The sequence below is a fragment of the Sceloporus occidentalis genome, unplaced genomic scaffold (assembly GCF_023333645.1).
Source record: "Sceloporus occidentalis isolate IW3139 unplaced genomic scaffold, rSceOcc1.0.p SCAF_8, whole genome shotgun sequence".
NCBI lineage: Eukaryota > Metazoa > Chordata > Lepidosauria > Squamata > Phrynosomatidae > Sceloporus > Sceloporus occidentalis.
The window spans coordinates 37,989,466-38,007,599 of NW_028316988.1; the positions used below are offsets into that span (position 1 = coordinate 37,989,466).

The window sequence follows — 18,134 nt, forward strand, 5'->3', positions numbered from 1 at the left end:
GCTCACCCTTCGCAACTGTTCCCTCACCAGACTTTTCTTCCAGGGAGGAAAGCCAATGAAAAAGGAGGTGGAAGGGCCAGCATGCCCCCTTCCAGGTAGTTCTGTTGCCATGTTTTCTCTGTGGGGAGGAAGCCCACCAACAGAGGAGGGGAGAAGCAAATGCATGCCCTTCCCGGGTGATACCCTGTGCAGCAGGTGGCACCCTACCACTGGGCTGAACAAGATCATTTGGCAAGAACAAATCTGTTTGGTTTCTGATTGTTTCTTTGCATCATTCATGGTGGCCTACTGGCAGTTGTAGCTGCTGTTTTCCATGTCCACAGGACAGTGAATCTGCTCTGGGTTTTAGTCCACACTTAAAGCCCAAGATCCATTAAATCTGCAGGCAGAATGCAAGCCTGCACCTGCACGTTTTGGACACCATCCGTAGTAGAGGTTGCTTCCCGTTCTCTGCTTTTACCCAAGTGCATAAAAGCAGTCAAGAGGCCTCCCAGACAGAACCCCATAGCTCCAACCATTGATCAGCCCTGGGGGTGCACCCATGCATGATCCGATGTCAGGTTTCCTTTGGAACAAACAAGAGAATATCTATCACAAGAACAAATGTTATTGTGAGAGGTACACGAAGCAGTGGGCTTTCCTTCTTTATTAATGTAGCCCTTGCACTTATTTAGTCTAACAAGTAAATACAGATCTCCCTTCTTAAGCTCCTAACTAATGTTGACATCTTGTTTGTTTTCACTGTAGGATTCACAGCATCTGACCTCAGGATACAATGCACAAAGTAAGTCTTCATTATTCTTGCTCAGTTTTTTTTTCTCTCTCCCTTTTTCTGCACTATATTGTAAAGACAAAGGGTGGAAAATTAATTTCCATGCTGCTGAATTAGATCAGTGCCATGTTGTTATTATCTTATCTTCATGTTCTGTCATGTCGCGTGTGGTGGCTATCATGACATCACAGCGAGTTGGCGTGTCAACTAAGATTGCTGTTAAACGCAGGGTAATTATTCTGATACGGTTCCTTTCATTTCAGAATGGAGTGAGCCTGCTGGCAAAGCTGCAACCAAACCAGTGCCACAGAAATCGTAAGTACTTAAATTTCCAGCAGAAAATATTTCAAATAATTCCTTGTATCCTGCTATCACGTTCTTCTGCTGCCTTTCTTAACCTGTTGTCCATGAACCCTTAGGGCAAGTGTGTGCATTGGCTCTCTTGGGGGGCTTAAGGACACAAGGACCCCCAAGACCCATTACTTATTGTTTATTCCAAATGTCATCTGGTGGGGCAGTTTCAGCATGTTTAGGGTGGCTCTTTTAGCCATTTTAAGACCAACACAGGCCATTTTTGCTATTAGGGCTGCACCTGCACTGCAGAAATAATTCAGACTGACATGACTTTAACTGCCATGGCTCAATATTATGGAATTCTGGGAACTGTAGTTTTGTGAGACATTTAGCCTTCTCTGTCAAAGAGCTCTGATGCCAAAACAAACAGTCTCCAGAATTCCATAGCACTGAGCCATGACAGTTAAAGCAGTGTCAAACTGGATTATGTCTCTGCTTGGTAATAAAGTTATTGATTGATTATTGATGGATTGAAACTGCATTATGTCTGTAGTGCAGATACAGCCTCAGAAGTGATGCGTCTGCACTGCAGAAATAATCCAATTTGATACCTCTTTAACCCCCATGGCTCAATGCTATGGAAGCCTGGGATTTGTAGTTTTTGTTGTAATACCAGAGCACTCTGACAGAGAAGATGAAATGTCTCAGGAAAGTACAGTTCCCAGAATCGTATTTCATGGATCCATGGGAGTTAAAGGGGTATCAAACTGTGGCAGCAAATGGCCACCAGAAAGCCACACATCTGGCCCACCTAGAAATGGTTGTGATTTGGTGGCCACAGGATTTTTGAGATATTTGAGAAAGTCAGGATGGGCTACTCTAGAAGGCATCTGGAGGGGAACACCAACCATGATATAATGTGATGGCTTATCCCAGGAGTGATGAAACCCTGAAATGAGAGGCCAACTTTAGAATCACTTGGCAGAAAAGATGAACAGCGGTTGTACCTCCTCTTCTCAGTTTCGGAGGCTGTTGAGGCTGATTTTGCCTGCTAGGACTGCCTGGGGTCAGTATTCCTCCTCCCTCACTCTTACAGCCATATGTTAGGTTTTTATTTAACAAAAACAAAAAAAAAAACTTTAACCACATCGTACTTGAGATTTCTCATGCTAGTCAGCAGGGAGAAACTGAAGCCTGGACTTACCATGTCAATCATTTTTAGCTTCTGGCAATAGAAATGTTGAGGGACTCCAGGCCTGAGTTTATATGCTCAGCCCATCTTTGTTAATAACTTGTGATGGGAGAGCGCCTGTCATTTCATTTTGGCTGTTTTGCAAAACAATGTTGATTCTTTTTCTCTCTCTTCTTTTTTTGGTCTATTGCGGTGGAGTGGGAAGAGGAGGTTCAGAGGTTGTTCCGTTGTTTACATGCTGCTTTCTACTGACTGTTTTTGTATTATGAGAACAGCACATTGCAAGCACAGATTCTTGGCATGTGTATGCGCTCAAATAATTTAAAATGGGTGGGCAATTTATATAGGTCCAGAGGCCAATTTTCTGCCTTTGGGACCCTTGCAGGAGGAGTCACACAAACTGCCAAATCAACCCCCAACAGATGCACATGAATGTCTATGTACACCTGTGCTTCTGACATGCAGTTATTTCTTCTCTTTAGTGCCAGGGTCTAAAATTTTACCTATTGGGTACACTTGTTTCTTTCTTTCCTGGAAAATTGTCAGGGACTGTCAGCAAATGGCTGAAGGTCATGGACCACCACTTTATGAGTACCACTGATCTATATTTCACAGATATAATGCTGCAATAGCCACAGTTTTGTCCTTTGAGATCCTGGGATTTGTAGTGCTATAGCTCAGGAGTCAATGTGATGTAGCAGTTTGATTGTTAGAACACGGCTCTGGGAAACCAGTGTTGGAATCCTCACTCAGCCATGCAAGCACCTTCTTTCAGCCTAAGAGGATGGCAATGGCAAACCTCCTCCAAATAAACCCTAGCATATGATCACTGCAAGTCAGAGGTCCAAAACACACTGCAGAAATGATCCAGTTCGAGACCACTTTAATTGCCCTGGTTCAGTGCTAGAGAATCCTGGGAACTATTGTTTATTGTGGCACCAGAGCTCTCTGACAGAGAAGGCAAAATGTCTCACAAAATTACAGTTCCTAGTATTCCCTAGAATTGAGCTGGGGCAATTAAAGCGGTCTCAAATTGGATTATTTCTACAGTGTGTCTTGGACCAGAGTCTCCTTGAGGACATGTCACAACAGAAAAAGTTCAGGGGAGTGCAGTAGAGATGGCTGGCAGAAAGAATTTTGAAAGACCGCTTGCCAAACTACTAATCCCAAGATTCATGCTACTAAAGTGGCATCACAGTGTAGTGTAAATAAAGTCCTGATTTTGAAAAAGTAAACATGTTTCCTGATGTTAAAGAGACTGGGAGCAGGAGGATGACTGCAATAGATTTAAAGGGTGAATTCCTGCTTCTTGAAGCTTCTAAGCAAAGCTGTTCACTCTCTTTTTAAAATAAGAAAAGTACTTTCTGTTCTTTTTTACTCTCTTTTGGGGGTAATGCTTGGAGTCTAGAACGGTAGAGGGGCACAAAGACAGCCTTGGGGGACACATGCGACCCTAGGGCTATAGAGTGGTTTTTTGGTATCCGCTAGGGTTTGCTTCCAAGACCCCACCCCCACCCCTGCCATTGATACCAAAATCTGTGAATGCCCAAGTCCCATTAAATACAATGGCATAGTAAGACGGTGTCCCTTGTATAAAATGGCAAAACCAAGGTTTGCTTTTTGGAATTTACACTTTTAAAAAATATTTTCAAGCCATAAATGCTTGAATCTGCAGATAAAAAAAAAATCAGTAGATATAGAACTTTCCCCACTTCTGATTTTGAGGATCTACTGATGTGCTACATTCTACATTAAAGTAACTGCATAGTGTGTTGAAAAGGGGTTTTTTAAAACAGGTATGCTAGGTGGCGGAAACATAGCAGGTCTGGGAAAATACATTGTAGGTGAATGCATGGCCAAAGGAGCATTTCATTCAATACAAAAATTAATAGACAGGTCAGTTAGGATGTACAGAGGAGTTGTTGAAATGGAGAGGCTCTGCTTTTGAATTGAGTCAGCAATCATGCTTTCAGTGGGGCCAGATCTCTCTCTAGGAAGCCTGATATAAAACCCAGAGACATGGAGTGTACATTTTATGAAGCCCCTCTCTTGCTCTGTTCTGCTGCTTGAGTTCAGGTTCCGGCCCTATCAATCAGACTCCGAAGAGGAATGAGCTGCTTTCTCAGGGAAGGTGATGGGTTTTACACATGACAGATCAAAGCCGCAATAGAAAGTTACTTTTTATTTTTAGTCTCCAAGTGAAGAGCAGCAAGGCCTTTGCAATTCTCCCCCACCCCCGTTGTCCCTCAGAGAAATGGTGGAGGCAGTTTCCAAGAACTGAAAAGGGTTTGGTGGTGCTATTTTTCTTCTTAACAGTGGCTTAGAAGATGATCTAGGAAGGATGGGCAGTTTTATTTAAAAGGGAAAAGAGGCCTCTTTTGGGTCTCTTTGCTCAAACAGTGCAGTTCCAAATGCTGAAGAATTTCCAGTAGCTTCCCTGAGCTGCACACATAACCTTTTAATGGTGTGTTAATAGAGTAAGCTTAGAAAGTTATTTGATGACAAGGAAGGAATCCCATTAGGATATCTAACATCCTTCTCTTGTTTCAGTGGGGCTTTTAAGGGAAGTCTTCAAGACTGCTCAACAGTATGACAAACAGCACATGATGTACTCCATTTAAAAGGGCCCTGGCCAGGTTCCAAATGGATCCTGGCCAAGCGCTTGCAATATCAGCAAGTAGAAATGGTTTTTTTGAGGTCAAGGTGCTCTCAGGTAACAATTGCAAAATGTAGTTGCAAAGGTCTGGAAACCCTATGAGGAACAATTTAGAGAGCTGGATATGTTTATCCTGGAGAAAAAGATAAGTGATGTTATGATGTTGTTGTTGTTAGCTGCCTTCAGGTTGACCTCGACTCATGGCAACCCTGTGAATGAGAGATCTCCAAGCCTCCCTCTCCTCTACCTCTCTGCTTAGGTCTTGCAAACCCAGGCTCATGGTTTCTCTTATTGAGTCTATCCTCTCTTTCTAGTCCCCTCTACCTTCCCCATCATCCGTGTTTAAATATTTGAAGGGATGCAATACTGAGGATGGAGTAAGCCTGTTTTCTATAGCTCCACAGGACAGGTTCTGAGGCAATGGATTTGAACTATAGGAAAAGAGATTCCACCTCAACATTAGGAAGAACATCCTGACAGTAAGAGGTGTTTAACAGTGGAAGATGCTCCTTCGGAGAGTAGTGGAGTCTCCTTCTTTGGAAGTCTTTAAACAGAGGCTGGATGTTCATCTGTCAGGAGTGCTTTAATTCTGTATTCTTGAATGCCAGAACAGGGTTGGACTGGATGATCCTTGGTGTCTTTTCCAACTCCATGATTCTATGAAATGTAAGGCTCAAAATGAAACTGAATCATGGCCATATGCCCATATCATCATGAAGAGGTTAACCAAGAAACTCAACTATTGAACCAATAGAAGATGGTTCCCATTGGTCTTACCTGTTCACATTTAAGACAGGTTCACACATTACACTTAAATGACACAACCGTCCATGTTTCAGTAACATGTGCAATGATGCAGTGAAAGATTGGCATATGGGAAGACAGAAGTGTCAAGGAAAAGAAGAAAGTACTCTCCTGTTGTACAGTAATTTCTATGCAAGGATGGAGATGAGGCCACTTTGCGGTGCTAGATCACAGTAGGCTTCACTGAGTAGATCACACTGAGTAGATCATATTCATACTGCTTCTCTGAGTAGATCATATTCAGAGAAGCAGACATCATCATGGAGAAAACAGTTCCATTTCAATGTGAAGTTACCTCATTTTATGCTTCTCAAACACAGTAGTTGAACTGAAACCCAATTATGTTTCAATAGTCACACTTTTCTGACTTTTGTGATACATTTTTTCAATTAATGGAAATGAGGGTGTGCGCACACACACACACACACATATATATGGGGGAAGGTAAGCCAAAATGTTTCATATCTTCAAAAACAGTACATTGTTGTTTGTTGTTATGCACCTTCAAGTCATTTTCGACTTATAGCGACCCTGTCATTTGGTTTTCTTGTCAACCCCTTGATAGGGTTGCCATAAGTGCCAGCATGGTATAGTGGTTTGAGCGTCGGACTATGACTCTTCAGACCATGTCTTCAGAGGGAGTTTGCTTTTGCCATCCTCTGAGGCTGAGAATGTGTGACTTGCCCAAAGTCACTCAGTGGGTTTATATGGCTGAGCAGGGATTTGAACCCTGGTCTGTAGCATTATAGTCCAATGCTCAAACAACTATGCTACGCTGGCTCTCAAGATGTGTTACCTGAAGGGTTTTAACATACATTTAAAGGGTTTATGCAAAGATTTTAAAACCACATTTAGAATTGCCAACAAATATCCATATAGCAAACCTTGAAATATGTAAAGGTTATTTACATATGGCCCCTTAGCAGTCTCTTGCAGTCAGATCAACAGTCATGAATGAAACTCAGCATTTTAACAATCTCCAGTCAGAAGGGCATCTTAAAAGAGCTCAATAAAATGCAAATAAACAACAGGCCATTACTGCACTTGTTTAATGTCACACGTTCTCTCATTATAAATGGGGGTTTTGATGATAATTGCCACTAAATTCCTAACCTCCAAGTCTCTGAGCATACTTGTCAGAGGCCTGTTTGAAAATGGGAACATGCTTCATGTTATCGAGACGCTCTTGAACAAACGTTGCATCTCATCTTTCGGAACTTCTCTGCCATGTCAGAAGGAGCCACCTGGGAGCACGAAAAAACAACAAGAAGAAGAATGACAAAAATTGGCAAAGTCTCCCTGCTTTGAATTAAAGGTAATTCATTCTTTGAAACAAGTCAGCAGGAGCCCCTTATGAAGCGCAATCAGGCGTCAAGAGGGTTTTCACAGCCAACTTTTCATATTGGGTAATGTGACAACAATCAATATTGCTGTTCAGAACATTCAAATCAAAATGCAGGCGTGTTTGCTTAAAGTTGACAAGGAACATTAAACGATGCAGTTTAGTCAGTGGTGCCATTTTCATTCCCTTTCAACCCCTTCAAATCTCAACTTTAAGAAGAAAACTTGTGATGCTGGCACGGTGCAAAACAAACAGAAAGTGACGGTCTTTTCTCATCAAAGTTATTTCACCCAAATGTCCCACCTGGGATAGTTCTAGTCCATCCCCAGGAACAACTATAGCTTATTGCCAGTGCGCATGATTTCCATCAGACCCTAGGGACAAATCTGACCCCCTAGGTCTCCCCAGACAACAATGTCATTTTCCTTATGACCTCACCGCTTGATGGTTTCCCAGTTTTTACATGGATTTTCCCCTTTGAAAAGATTGAATTGCTTCCCCTACGATGCAGTTACTGACAGCGAGAGCTTTAATCTAAAATATGATGGTGTTTTAGGTTCCAGCACAAAGCTCTGGTGCCAGAAGAAGCTTCAGTTTCCAGAATCAGAAACGCTTAAGTGATAGTGTCACTGAGGCTGCATCCACACTGCAGAAATAATCTGGATTGACACCACTTGTTTGGCAAAGCATGCAGCTATGACAGTTCAACCAGTTCCAAGATGGATTATTTCTACTGTATGGATGCAACCTCAGTGACACCATCAGTCAAGCGTACCTAATTCTGATTCTGGGAATTGTAGTGTATTGCAGCCATGTAGTGCCGTGAAGTCATCATATTCCATATATGATCCCTGATTGGTTGGGATCTCATAGGAAATGACAAAGAAGATCTAACAAAAAGAAGATGGGATGCAGCAGAAGGCTGAGCATGTGAAAAAAGAAGTACATTTAAAGTAGAGAGATTTGGGGTACCATTACAGCCATCCTGGTTGCAGTTCTTTCCCACAGAAGACGATCACATGGAATCATTCAGTGCAATGTTCATCATAAACAATTTAGATGATATTTAATGCAGACAAATAATTAAGATCAGTGTGTCCTGGCAGATGAGGCCATTCTTCAAAATAATTTCCAACCGAGCCTTTTAATTTGTTTTCATTACTCAAATGGCTCATGTGCATTTTAACCTCCCCATCAAAATAAAATATTTGCTAGCCCAGTCTAATAAATGGTTGGCTCTCAACTTGTTTATAAATTACTTTTAAAAAAATCTTTGAGGAGGAATTTCATTTGGTTTTGTTTTAATGACCTGGCGGTGAATAATTTGCACATGTATCTCAGACCTAATTGGTGCTTTAAACGGAGGCAGGGATAGGCAGGCCCAGATGTGAGAACAAAGATGTAGACATTGAGCCAACTATAGCAAAAGAGCTCACAATATACTACAGCAAAAGAACTCACAGATTTATCTGGTCATTAGCTCCCCATTTTGCATTTGAGTACTTCGATGACCAAACAGTGATTTTGGCACCCAGTTGCTATAGAAACTGGAATGCCATAATGAGATTGCTTTGGCTCCTGCACATCTCCTTTGCTACAGTAAAGATGCTTGTTGACTCGGGACTTCGGGAGTGAAATATTAAAATGGTGATTGGAATAGAATCCCTCCCCCCCCCCCAAAAAAATGAAGCACAAGGGGTTCCAATGTATAGAAATTTTACTTTACACGATGGTTAAATTCTTATGGGTTTGAGTTGATTCTGGGCTGGATGGAGATGTTAAGTAGGGTCAAGATGTTAAGCAGCAATGGATAAGGAGGTAAGGATGGACACAACTCAGGTGACCTATCCAGCCAGTGAGTTGAAAGTGATACTGCTAAAATCCAGAAGCTACTTTAAGGTGTACAGTTATATCAGTTTCATACCACTTTAATTGTTCTGGCTCCATCTTTAAAATCCTGGGATTTGGTGAGATACTTGGAGAATTCTCAGCTGGGGAGCACCAGTGCCTGTTTATGGTAGTGGTTCCAAAACTTGAGTCCTCTGGACAATGGGGGCCCCTCCAGTGCAATTCTATGGTCAGTGTCTGGCAGATGTTGACTACAGAATTTCACTAGAGGACCTAGAGATTCCTAGAGAGGTGTTCTCTCAGGTAAAACTATAGTTTTTGTTATTTGCAGTTTTTCCACATTTGCAGGGGTCCTGTGCCCCTAACCCCAGCAAATGCGGAGGAACAAGTATACTAGTTCTGAACAGTCTGTAGTTATCATCTGTTAGTTGATGTCAGAGTAAGCTTGACTTTGGCAGGATTTCCTAAAGACTTCTCCACCCTCTTTAAGAGAAATGTCTCTCCAAGAAGAGAGCAAATACGAACCAGGATCCCCTGCATTTGATTTAGCCTCTCTTTCGGCAGCAAAAGACAAATTTAAAGGTTTATACCAATCACATATTTGACAATCTTGCGGAGTCCCCTATGGATTCTTTTAAGGTTAAGGTTGACTTGGTTTCTCTCTCTCTCTCTCTCTATTCTAATATTGAAGAGGAACTGAAACTGGTGACCTCTCCTGACCTTTAGTACTAGATTAAAATTCCAAGAAGCTGCCATAGCAACAGTGCCTTGAAAATTAGATCCTGACCGAAATACCTAAAAGAAACTTAAAACGGCAAGTCCTGCTCTGAACTCTGAAGAAAGGTTGCTTACAATTGTCCTAGACAGATCCCTAATTGAAATAATCTGCTTTTCCTTCTGACTTAAAAAGAAGACGACGAAGAAGCAGCAGAGAGGATGAAGAGGAAGGAAGAAAGGAAGAAAGAAAGCCATGGAAGAGCAAAAGATTGTATCTCGGAGAGGTTTATTTTTAAGTGAAAAAAGCTGTGGTGATTTGAGAGAGAGAGAGAGAGAGCGCACTCTGCGGCATGAAATTCAAATCATCCTCGTTCCAATTTGTGAGATTCAAAGGGAACGAGAGGAGGTGGCAACCAGCCAAGCCTAAGCTGCAAAGATGGATCAGGCATAGCATTTGCAAAGGTCCTGAGCATTGGTCTCCAACAGATGGGTTGTGACCTGCAATTGGTCTGCATCTCCTATGAAGGTGGGACCGTAGCAATGGCAAGCAATGCTGGAAATCATTTCAAAGGAGAACAGAACAGAAGGAGGGGAAGCAAGATGTGTTGTTCTAGATGGGGAAAAAACACAGGGAGGAAGAGCCGCCTTGGGTCCCTTTTTGGGAGAAAGGCGACATAAAAATAAAATAAATTAATAAAAATAATAATAAAAGTAAGATGCAGGACAGACGGTCCCAAAGCTCCGTGCCTCCGCCGATTCTAGTGTTATTGACCGTGCACCAACCACATGGTCCCTAACCTTAGCACAGAGCGGCAGTAGACTAATGCCGGCATCCTGTGTACATGGATGCCACCATTTTGACGAAAGTGATGTGCAGCATATACGTGTAGCTGCACATCGCTTATGTCACAAGTGGCGCACTTGTGACGTCTGCCCAGCAGCTAAAAAAGAACCTGGATTTTCTGGGTTCTTTTTACTATGGAGGGATGCCACACAGTTTAGAAGTATGATAAGTAGTTAACAGCAAATAACCAAAGTAAAGATAAGGCCTTTGTATAACACTAAATAATCCAGCAGGGTCAAGAAGGAAGTTGAGTATGTATGTTATGGATGAAGAATGGGGAAGCAAGTATAGAGGAAGGCGTATTGAGATAAATTGAAAGTACAAGTAAACTGAAGAAACTGAGAGAACGTAGCATGTAGTATGTATGTAGCATGTAGTACGGATAGGAATAAGAGTCCAAAGGAGAAGAGGGGTAATTTGGAAAAGAAGAAAATGGTAGAATATTAGAGTGAGGATTGGGACGTAGAGAACGAGAGTAAGTGAAGGATTGGGATGGAGATTTTTAGGGTTGAAAGGATAATAGCTGAGTATGGGAAGAAATGAGAGTAGAAGGATAAGAGACGAAAGTTTTTATTATAGATAACTACCATAGTATATTGTGATATATTGGAAGAGACTCCTCTGTACCCTGGAAGGACTTATGTTATGTTGCTATTGTTTGTTTATAAAATAATAGAATGTAATATTTTAAATTTTAACCAATACATTTTTAATAATAATAATAATAATAGCATGTGATTTGCACCGGAAAGGGTCCCAGGTTTAATTTCTGACATCTCCAAAGTAGAGCGCAGAGGAAACCATAATCCTAGAAAGCCTCTATCTGAAACATGCTCATGAGGTACAGTGGTCCCTTGGTATCTGCTGGGCTTTGGTTCCAGGACCCTCCTGGATACCAAGATCCATGAAGCTCAAGTCCCATTATGTACAATGGTATAGTAAAATGGTGTCCCTTATATCAAACAAGAAAATCAAGATTTGCTTTTGGGAATTTTTCTTTTGGAGAGGAGGGAATCTTTTCACGTCACGGATGGTGGAATCCATGGATATGGAGGACTGACTGTTTTAACATCCCTACATGCAGGCAACTTCCATTGATTCAATGATTCAGCTTTAAGTAATCTAGCAAGAGAATTCAGATCGAAGATACTTACAGTTTGTTACCCACTGCTGACACCATGTGCACAGGAGGGTTATGTCACATAATACATAACCTTTCATGAATCAGCAAGAATCACCACGAAGGAGACAGACTTCTATAAATTGCCAGCTATTGATGTTATGATTTCATCATCTGGAGGAGATGCTCTCTATGTAATTTAAAAAGACAGAGGCAGGCTGCAAAATTCCCAACAGTGGGCTTCCTAAAAGTAAGTAGTTCCAATGAAAAATATTGGATTTGATTCCTACCGTACATGTAAGCATGCAAGCACTGACACATAGAGATTCATGAGTACCTGTACAACTATAGCTATATAGGCTATACTCGTTTTATTATGCATGCTAAACATGTTCAAAGATTTGTTGGGTCCTATATTGGGTGCTCCCCGATTTTGCGGCTTCTCGCAATCCTCAAAGATCTGCAAATTATCAGTGAAACTCTATGAATGAGCCGGTTCAAAATGCAAGGCCAGGAGAAAGAGATGCAGTCAGCAGCTGCTCTGTAGACTCTTGGCAACAGCAAGCAAGCAACTTCTATCAATAATCAATAAACAATACAAGAGGGGGTTTTTTTTCCAGTTAGCCTTACCTCCCAGCTCAATTCAAGATAACGCGGAGCTTTTGTCTGCCAGAGTAGTTTCAACAATTGCAAGGACATTCCATGGCAAAGCAAATTTTTATTGTGGTCAAGGAACACAATGTTAGGCCCTGAGGCTCAAATAAGAGCCAGGTCCCTTGGTCAAGAATGAGTTGCATGACAGGCAGATACCAAATCAAAATTGGGTACTTTAGTAGTACAGATGGCAGTGGAAACTGGTGGTGAAAGTCAATGGGGTGAAAAATCCACCTGATGTTAACTTGAAGTTTAAAGGAACAATTGAAGGTGCTAAACCCATTTTATGTTCAGCACTCCAAATACTTCCTTCAAGCTTTAGAGTGCTCCCAAAATGGATTCATTGTCCCACTGACACTGGAAAACATAGAAGCCTCACTCAGGGATGACTTGTGAAGCCTGACGGATATCAGAGTTCTCAAGGTTTAAGCAACAGCACAAGATTGCCATCTTGAAGTCGTGACTCACTAGGCCAGGAGCATCAATATCTGTTTAGTCATAGCATGACTAAACAGAACTACCAGTCATCAGCCGTAGTGATAATTGGTGTCTGCTTCTCAGCGTTTTTCTATTGCAAGCCCTGTGATGCCTAACAGATAAACCCCAGTATTTTATATTAGAACGTCACAGTCTGGCATATGGTAGCATATAGCCACTTCAGATAGACAGAATTGTTGGTAATAATCCATCTGTGCACCAAGCAATGTTGAATCGATAGAGATTAAAAACAGGAGACGTTGAATGTTCTAGCAGTTCCTGAAGCCAAGACAAACACACACACACACACACACACACCATTGTTTTGAAAGCTGTTTCTCAGAATTTCTTGCCAAAGATGTGGTGCTGGGTTCTTTAGGAGACTGAAAAGCGAGAGAAAGAGAAGGCAGAGTTAGATGAGTTGAAGACCTTAAGAGAAGCAATTTTCTTATTCGGGATGGTTTTTCTATAGGTTGTCTATCCTGGTTTGTTCTTGGCTGTCCTTGTTCTTGATGGGCAGAAATAATGCTGTGGAAAGAGAGGAAGGTTTGTACACAGTTGTGGCCACAAATTTTGATCTCGTGCTCAGTTGGTAAAATGCAAACTTTGACCACCTTTAGCTTCACTGTCATCTGCTTTCACCTTAATGCACAGTAGTAGAATATTATTATTATTTAATTGTTTACTAGAAGATTAGAAGATTATGTTTCCTTCACCACATTGTTTGGAGGGTAATGCTTCTATAGAAGAAACCTGTAAGGTGTCACCTAGCGCATTTGTCTAGCACTATAAAATAAGCATGGTTCAGGATATGCTGCCTTTAGTCTTTGCTCTGCAGATGGTTCTTAGTCATTGAATAAAAACTATTGGGAGCCATTCTAAAATAGCACTGGTTTGTTACATTCCCAAAGGTTTTAGATTTTCTGCAGAACATGTAAGGAAAAGTGTCATTTCTTACTGCTGATTCCTGCTTTCTGTATCTGCTGGACAATGTTCCACACATTCAGTTCTGCATTGGAACTGCATGATCCTCTTCCAAGATGCATGCCTCATATCAATGTGCAGGGAATTTTGGCTAGTTCCTTCCCATCCTCTTCTTCAATCTTTTCAGTGGCTCAGCTAGGCTACATCTATGTGGCAGAAATAAGGCAATTTGACACCACTTTAACTGCCATGGCTCAGTGCTATGGAATTCTGGGATTTGTAGTTTTGTGAGATATTTAGCCTTTTCTGTCAGAGATCTCCAGATTCCATAGCACTGAGCCATGCAATTAAAGCAATGTCAAACTGCATTATTTCTGCAGTGTGGATGCAGCCCTAGCTACATATTTATTTTCTATTGCTTTACCTGTTGATGCCCTCTGAAGGCTTTTTCCTTCCTTCATGGAGTTGGACAGACCAAGCTGCCCTTGGTTTTCCAGTGTGTAATGGGATGGCACAATAGATCATCCCCATAGAGGAGATCAGCTTAACAGGAACCCCTAACCAAAGGATGAGCAAACTCAAAGGACCTACAACAGAGAAAGAAGAGTATGTGTAACACTTCCTTGTAGATGTAAACGGTCACACACAGTTTGTCCCACTCACCATCCTGCCTTCTTCATACATGCCATTATGCTACTGAAACAGATACACACATGTGCATGCATGCACTCACATATGCATTTTGTTCAACAGGTAACATATGTAGCATTGTGTCATGCATCTTAGGCTGAAGTGTAGGGAAATAATGGGGCAAATATAAGTGAATAGGAAGGGAAGGACAAAGAGCTGAGACTTAGCAGGTCTATCAAGTGCTCTATTCATGGGGAAACAAAGGCATTAATGTTCTGTTACAATTAAACCCATTTTTACATAGCCCTGATGTGATGGTATGTTCCCCTTAGGTAGTTACCCTCTCCAGGCAGCTGCAACAAACACTATTATAGGAACTGAACCCATCAAGCTTTAATAAGAGATAAAAATTGTTAATTATGTGACTTTGAGCATGAGTATTTCCCTCATCTAGCATTTAATTCTATAATTGTTACCTATGAACCATAAGAATAGATGCCTTTGAGGCGGTACTGTGCCAGGAATAACGCTAAATAACCCTTCAAAGTGGTCTTTTTAAAAAAAAGAAGAAAAAGAATGACGTCTCCAAAGGCACACTTCTGTGGCATGTGCTGTTTATCAAAATATATAAGCATATAACCATAACAGTGACTTTGTAAACACAATTATAGAGGGAACTATGAATGATAAACCACCAAGGTGCCGTTTTCTTAAGTCCATAAGCACTGGGTTAAGAGACCGGCATCATAAAAGAGATCTGTGCCATTAAAAATATTTGTTTTTGCTGGAGCTTATTGTGCTTTATGCCCAGTGGGCTAATCCGTTTATAAAACAACAACAAAAATCCTTGGAAATGATGATATTCGACAAAAAAAAATCACAACTTGGCAGAACTGAAAAACTACTGGCTAAACTCATATGAAATCGTTCCCAGTCTATGCAAGAGAGGAGCAGGATGACAATGACGACGACGATGATGATGATGATGATCATCATCATCATCATCATCATCACTGTAAAAGTGACTTCTCCTGGGGCTTCATAGAGTCAGAATGATTTGACCCTAAACAAAAGTGCATGATCATTCAGGAGACTGAGCTTCTGCTGCAGCATAGGTAGCATATTTGCTGAACAAAGCTTAGGCCTCATATCTTGTGGTAGAGCATCCTTCTGGAGATGAGTTGAGGAGGCCCTTCACAAAGTGCCAAAGATGACAGGTCTCCATCTCCATCAGTAGGTCTTGGCAGAAAGCAGAACCTGCAGCACTCCAGACTGCATTGGGCAGATGAATCTGGCTGCCATCTTTGCTAGCTGCAGTTTCGTCAAGGGAGATGCTGCGCTGGAAACCTTGATGGAAAATGGAAGTGGTGACAAATCCCAGCTACTTGATGCCATGAGTGTGTTGCAGTGAGAGGGACATGGAAGGTGGCATCACTGGGGGCCTCTACTGCTATCCTGACACACCCCTAAGAATGGAGCCCTAATGCAAGATACCAATGTCCTCAGAACATACTTTCCTCCCATCTGCTTCAACACCCATAACACAGTGTGAAGTGGCTGAATGAGGAACACCAAAAGATTACCACCTTTTCCATGATGTAGTGAAGCTATATCCATATAATGATTTTTTAAAAATTTAAAGATTACATTTTAAAAAGGAGTGAAATTCGCCTACATTAATTGTCAATCATATAATTATGCCTTTGTTATTGGAGAAAGGAATAAATTACAAATTACTCACTACTTGCTTACAAGCTCTGGGTGTCATGTCCCTGGTTGCTTTATTATAAAGTAGGAACAGTGCCATCTTCCAGGCACTGCTGCTCTCAGTATTGTTTATCTTTGACTATGCTATGCATTGGCTAGAACTACTGGGAGATTAAGTTGATTAACACTGAGAGGGCCACACAGTTCCTAGTACATGCTAGTGATGTGTTAGGTCGGTAACAAAAGCACAGCCTCATCAGCCAAACCCTCTTGACCCTTTGATTCCACTGTTCTTACTCTTCTGGCCCAGGAAAGTGTAACATTGAGGTGAGTCATGAAGCAACAGGTACCCTCATGGTATCTATGGAAAGCAGGCTAGGAAGTTCTCAGATCATCTAAACTGATGGCTAGATTACCAACATGGAAATTAATCCACTTGAAGCCATTACAACCTCACCAGTGTACAATTTAAGCCCCTGTCAGCATGACTATATTGTTTTACTAGGGCATTCTTTGTATGGGTCAGAAGGCATGTTCTCCCCTGCCCCTGCTGTTCCAGCATCATCCTATTTGGATGGCACACAGCCCCTACCTTGATACTGGTGCGAGCAGTCAAACAATGTGTAGGATTTTCCTCACCACGACAAGGGGATAACAATATTAAAACACATTTTTAAAGTTAGCTGTCACCCTGGATCTTCTTAGAGCAGTGGTTCTCAACCTTTCTAATGCCACAACCCTTTAATACAGTTCCTCATGTTGTGGTGACACCCAACCATAACATTATTTTCGTTGCTACTTCATAACTGTAATTTTGCTACTGTTTTCTGATGGTCTTAGCGACCCTTGTAAAAGGGTTGTTCAATCCCCAAAGGGGTTGCAACCCATAGGTTGAAAACTGCCGTCTTAGAAGATCTAGATCCCTAAATTCCTGTGATGTGGCGGCTTTCTTCATGGGCAATCCAGTGGGATGCCCATGAAGACAGCCACACAGCACAGGAACACAACATACATCCATCACCACTGCAAGTTGCTCATTCAGAGATCAGAACAAGTTACCCAACATGTGACCATCATTGGGCCCCTCATTCTGACTTCAGAAATGAGTGGCACATGGTGACAAACATGCTGGGTAGGTGAGCATTATGCCTGTGCAGACAGCCATGGTGGCATGGGAACAGAAAGTCAGGTAATGGGGGCAGGCTGGGGCAGATGTGGGGCCAGGATACTCTGGGCTGCCCCCAAAATATCCTGGCCAGTGGAGACAAGGCTTAGCATTCCTACAGTGTATCCACACTGCAGAAGTAAAACAGTTTGACATCACTTTAACTCTATCCTACAGAATGCTGGAGTTTGTAGTTTAGTGAGGTATCAGAGCTCTGTGACACACTAGGCTGAATACCTCACCAAACTACAAATCCCAAGATTCCATAAAATGGAGACATGACAGTTAAAGTGGTGTCAAACTGCTTTATTTCTGCAATGTGTATACATCCCAAGACTATGTGATCAGACCCATGTTCTATCTACTGTGGATCTTATTCATATGAATTAGATTTGACTCAACCCACCCACTCCCACCCCAATCTTGTAAAATTATTTGCATAGCTAGTTTCTTAATCATATGGCATTGCATTCTCATTGGAAATAATAATGCAATAATTGTAACATACCACACTCTGAGTTGTTTGCTTACCAACAGTAATTCAGCCTCAGATTATTCCATTAGTTAAAAATGACAGAGCATGCTATGAGCAAAGAAGAGATCATACATCATATTTAAAAAACCACAAAAAACACAATAAATCCATTAAAGCATAATGTCTTCCAAATGTGACAAATTTGCAGATTAAAGCTCATTGAATATGCATTTAAATGATTGATGGGAAGATCTTGAAGAGCTATTACAATCTATGGGATCAATAATCCCACCCCTTTTCCTTTCTTTAGCTCTAGACACTGCCCTGACAAAATAGTTCAAAAGCAAAGGATACACACATACACAGTTTCACAGCCTAGGAGCAGCCACCAAAAAGGCCTTCTCTCACCTACAGCCACTTCCTTATTTACACACAGCCATCATACTCCCAATTCCAGAGCTGACCCTTCCTTCTCTTGTGGCATTGAGACCATCCTTAGTGCTGGACCTCACT

The 18,134-nt window shown here is 41.6% G+C and overlaps 1 protein-coding gene across 5 annotated transcripts in view; it reads left to right on the forward strand.

Annotated features, from left to right (window-relative positions):
* Nucleotides 1-18,134, forward strand: part of AFF2 (ALF transcription elongation factor 2) — a 400,785-nt gene that overhangs the window by 247,293 nt on the left and 135,358 nt on the right. For all 5 annotated transcript variants that reach the window (XM_089536318.1, XM_089536317.1, XM_089536319.1 and 2 more), the window contains exons 6-7: nt 748-784; nt 1,036-1,087. In XM_089536318.1, coding sequence (XP_089392444.1) covers nt 748-784; nt 1,036-1,087 — 89 coding nt within the window. The remainder of the gene's footprint in view (nt 1-747; nt 785-1,035; nt 1,088-18,134) is intronic.